The 2,568-nt window shown below is 38.7% G+C and overlaps 2 protein-coding genes across 2 annotated transcripts in view; both read left to right on the top strand.

Moving 5' to 3' along the window:
- The window catches only part of JH06_5421 (spermidine synthase), a gene marked incomplete at both ends in the record, with an annotated part of 1,027 nt that extends 402 nt beyond the window's left edge, over positions 1 to 625 (top strand). The window contains 4 exons of the mRNA XM_014669646.1: positions 91 to 172; positions 203 to 285; positions 316 to 463; positions 495 to 625. Coding sequence (XP_014525132.1) covers positions 91 to 172; positions 203 to 285; positions 316 to 463; positions 495 to 625 — 444 coding nt within the window. The remainder of the gene's footprint in view (positions 1 to 90; positions 173 to 202; positions 286 to 315; positions 464 to 494) is intronic.
- A 696-nt stretch (positions 626 to 1,321) lies between these two features.
- Positions 1,322 to 2,568, top strand: part of JH06_5568 (calnexin precursor protein) — a gene marked incomplete at both ends in the record, with an annotated part of 1,487 nt that continues 240 nt past the window's right edge. The window contains 2 exons of the mRNA XM_014669647.1: positions 1,322 to 1,924; positions 1,955 to 2,550. Of these exons, the coding sequence (XP_014525133.1) occupies positions 1,322 to 1,924; positions 1,955 to 2,550 (1,199 nt within the window). The remainder of the gene's footprint in view (positions 1,925 to 1,954; positions 2,551 to 2,568) is intronic.

Here is a 2,568-nt window from a genome sequence, read left to right on the forward strand (position 1 = left end):
CTGCAAAGAAGTATTTCTCAACTTGTACTGCTGTTGCCTTTGAGGATCCTCGAGTAGAACTGGTATTGATTGTATTTTGGTTTGATCTAGTTATTCATGGATGCAGCGTTGTATGTGAAAGACCAAGTGGATCAATTCGATGTGATTATTGTGGATTCTTCAGATCCTGTTGGTATGAATGATATGAATGGATGAACAAAAGGTCCTGCTGAGAGTCTGTATACTACTTCCTTCTATAACACAATGAAGGCGGCTTTACGTAAGGGAGGTATTATTTGTACTCAAGTGATTATGATTCATTTCATTCACTGATAGGGAGAGTGTCAATGGCTTCACCTTCCTTTGATTCGACAAGTGATGAAGAATGCTGCTTTGGAATATTCTTCTGTTCGATATGCATACACTATGATTCCAACATATCCTTGTGGTCAGATTGGTTTCATTCTGGCTATCAAAGCTTCTGGTAGCTGTGGTTTGTTGTCCATAATGAACAGATGATGATATTAGTAAGCCCAATCATGAGATTCCTGAAGAAATGATTCCTCAGTTGCGTTACTATTCCAAGGAAATCCATGAAGCATCTTTTATTCTTCCTCCTTTTGCTAAGAAGGAATTGTCGAACTAGATAAATATGTTTGTTCAATGAAAGAAACACTTGTACTTCTGTTCTGTAGTCTGTTCTTCTAATACTCGTTCTACAATACTCTTTGTTTGTTCATATTTGAATACACATCGATCCATACAATTATTCACTCCCACTTGATCATTGGGATCCACACTTGAAGCATGACATTTCTTTGAACACATGGAAATCATTCTAGTTCATTCATAGAATCAAATCAATCAATACCGTTCATAGAAGTCTTTCACGATTCTTGCTTCTTGAATTGCTTCATCCACTTTCTCTTTGTGAACTACATCCTCATTCTTGGAAAAACCAAATAGAGAACTAAACATGACAAATGTCTAGTCATTTCAATTCTCTCTCATTTTATTCTATTTCTTTTTTGTGTCCCTTAGTCTATTTCTTTTCATATTCATTTCCATCAGTCTTGTTTCTTTCTCTATTCCATCCTATCTCTTCTATCTCTATATCTTGACCTTTGAAATCGAATGATAGTAATTGAACTAATAATGGGATAATCAATGACTCATTCTCTTCTTCTGGAATTCCAGAATTCATTCTCCACTTTCATGTACCAATATTTCAATGAATATGAGATTCACATTCATATCTCTATTTCTAATCNTTCTTGATATTGTTTATTTGAATCGATAGAACGAACATTATCAATGCAAATCGGAATACAAAGTTCCAACAATGAAGTGTTCTTTAGAGTTCTTAGAGACATTTCAAGGTGATAGTAATGAAAGTGGAAAGTGGATCTACAGTTATCATCGGGAATATGCTTCACAGTCTTGGATATGGGGTTATGGTTTTGTGAAGCCGACTTTGGAGTGTGATAAGTCATTGATCACTGAAGTTCCTGCATCGAAGTATGGTATCACGTCATTCTTTGATAAACCCATTGATAACTGGGATAAGGATTTCATTCTGCAATATGAAGTTCGATTTCAGAAAGGACTAGAGTGTGGAGGAGCCTATTTGAAAATCTTGCGTGATGGTACGATTGAAGTTCCTGAAGATCTCACCGAATCCACTCCTTATGTGTTGATGTTTGGTCCTGACTACTGTGGAACTACGAATCGGGTCCATCTGATTATTCCTCACTACAATCCTATTAGTGGTGAATGGGAGGAAAAGAAACTAGTGGGAGGTCCTCAGATGATTGTAGACACACTCACACATCTGTACACACTCATTATCCGTCGAGATGGTTCTGTTGAGATTCTCATCGATCAGATCAATAAGTTCACAGGAACTCTTCGTGATGATTTCCAGCCTCCCTTCTCTACTCCTGCTGTTCGTGTGAATCCTTTTGTTCATCTGTAGACTATTCCTGATCCTAATGATCACAAGCCGGCAGATTGGGTCGATAAGGAACGAATCATCGATCCAACGGATGTGAAACCTGAAGATTGGGATGAAACGCAGCCCAAGTACATTCCTGATGAGAGTGCAGTGAAACCGACGGATTGGTTGGATGATGAACCTCTTCAGATCCCTGATCCAACAGTTGAAATCCCTGAAGACTGGGATGAGGAAGAATATGGTCCTTTTGAAGCTCCTATGATTGAGAATCCTCGTTGTCAGGAAGTGAGTGGATGTGGTGTATGGGAACGACCAATGATTCTGAATCCATTATATCGAGGTCCTTACACATATCGCACTATTCCTAATCCTGCTTATAAAGGACCTTGGTTCCCGCGGTTAATTCCTAATCCTGCCTATTATGAAGAGAAGCATCCAGAACGTTTACCAGTGATGAAGGGAGTTGCAATTGAGATCTGGACATTACAAGAAGGAATCGCATTTGATAATATTCTGATTACTCATGATGAGCGTTGTGCTGAGGCTTTTGCTGATGCCACTTTCCGGATCAAACGACAACGAGAACTGGAAGAACATCCAGAGATTGAGAAGCGTAAGTATATCCCTCGAGCTGA

The sequence above is a fragment of the Blastocystis sp. subtype 4 genome, assembly GCF_000743755.1.
Source record: "Blastocystis sp. subtype 4 strain WR1 chromosome Unknown seqid_0453, whole genome shotgun sequence".
Taxonomy (NCBI): Eukaryota; class Bigyra; order Opalinata; family Blastocystidae; genus Blastocystis; species Blastocystis sp. subtype 4.